General features: G+C 53.5%; 1 protein-coding gene across 1 annotated transcript; it reads left to right on the forward strand.

Moving 5' to 3' along the window:
- Positions 1-881, forward strand: FIBRA_06059 (uncharacterized protein; the record flags this gene model as incomplete). The annotated part of the gene is made up of 2 exons (XM_012327801.1): positions 1-561; positions 612-881. 2 exons carry the CDS (start codon positions 1-3, stop codon positions 879-881), a joined length of 831 nt encoding a protein of 276 aa, XP_012183191.1.
- Between the last annotated feature and the right edge of the window lie 200 nt (positions 882-1,081).

Raw genomic sequence — 1,081 nt, forward strand, 5'->3', positions numbered from 1 at the left:
ATGGCAGTTTGGATTGCAGTTCGGGAGAGAGACTACCATGATCTGGGCAAGGGCACGAAGGTGGGCGTCGAGAGGCAGGTGGTGCTGAGGCCTGTGGTTGCGGATGGCAACAGCTGGACCGTGTTGGGCGGAAACAGGTGCAGGGTCTACACACTGGTTTACTACGTTCGTGCCAGTGGTACAACGGAAACTAACCCCGCGCGTTATAATTATGGCTGTCTTCTAAATACCCTCGCCATCCTCGGCTATATCGCGTGTGCATCCGTACTTGTATTGCTTCTCCAATTTACGCTCCAAAAACTCTATTCGAAATCCAATGCTGAAAAAATCAGTGAAAGTGCAGAGGCCGATTTTGACGACGTGATAGAAGCATCAGACATGGCTGCGAGCCCGCAGCCAGTCGACACATCTATCCAAATCTTCAATGCCGTACGGCTCGCGGGGTGTCTCGTGCTGCTCGGAATGGCCATCTGCACTGCATACGCCACAGGATGGGGCGACATGACAGAGAAACTGCAGCCCAACGTTGTTTGGTTGCATCTCGCGCTCTGTGTAACATTTGTACGTCTTGTCTGCTACGGGTCTTGTACGCTCTTTCACATCCTACACAGACATACTCCTCGCTCCTTACGCTGCATTCGATTCTCGCCGCGCCTTCGACGATAGGCACGACGACACGCCATCTCGCGATCGTTCTCGCATCTGCATGGCTTGGCTATATCTACCGTGACGCCTGGCCGCTCGCGACAGTCCTACTCACCCCTGTAGATGCGGCCGAGGGCACACTACTCTGGGCGAAGCTCGCCATGCTCACACTTGTTGCTGTAATTGTTCCTTTGCTCATTCCCCGGCGATATGTCCCGCTCGATCCCAGGGTGTGACATATTTCCGGTGTCTGCCTCTTCCTGTGTCCCTGATGCCTGGATTACGATAATAGCATTAGAATCCTTCCCCGACACCAGCTCCAGAGAAGACTGCGTCTATCGTATCGCTCTTGATGTATTTTTTCCTCGACAAGACAGTGGTGGACACGTATCGGATGGAACATTTCCCCTTCGAACGACTTCCGCCCTTAGGCGAT

The sequence above is a fragment of the Fibroporia radiculosa genome, assembly GCF_000313525.1.
Source record: "Fibroporia radiculosa TFFH 294 genomic supercontigs, scaffold5860, whole genome shotgun sequence".
In the NCBI taxonomy this organism is placed as follows: Eukaryota; Fungi; Basidiomycota; class Agaricomycetes; order Polyporales; family Fibroporiaceae; genus Fibroporia; species Fibroporia radiculosa.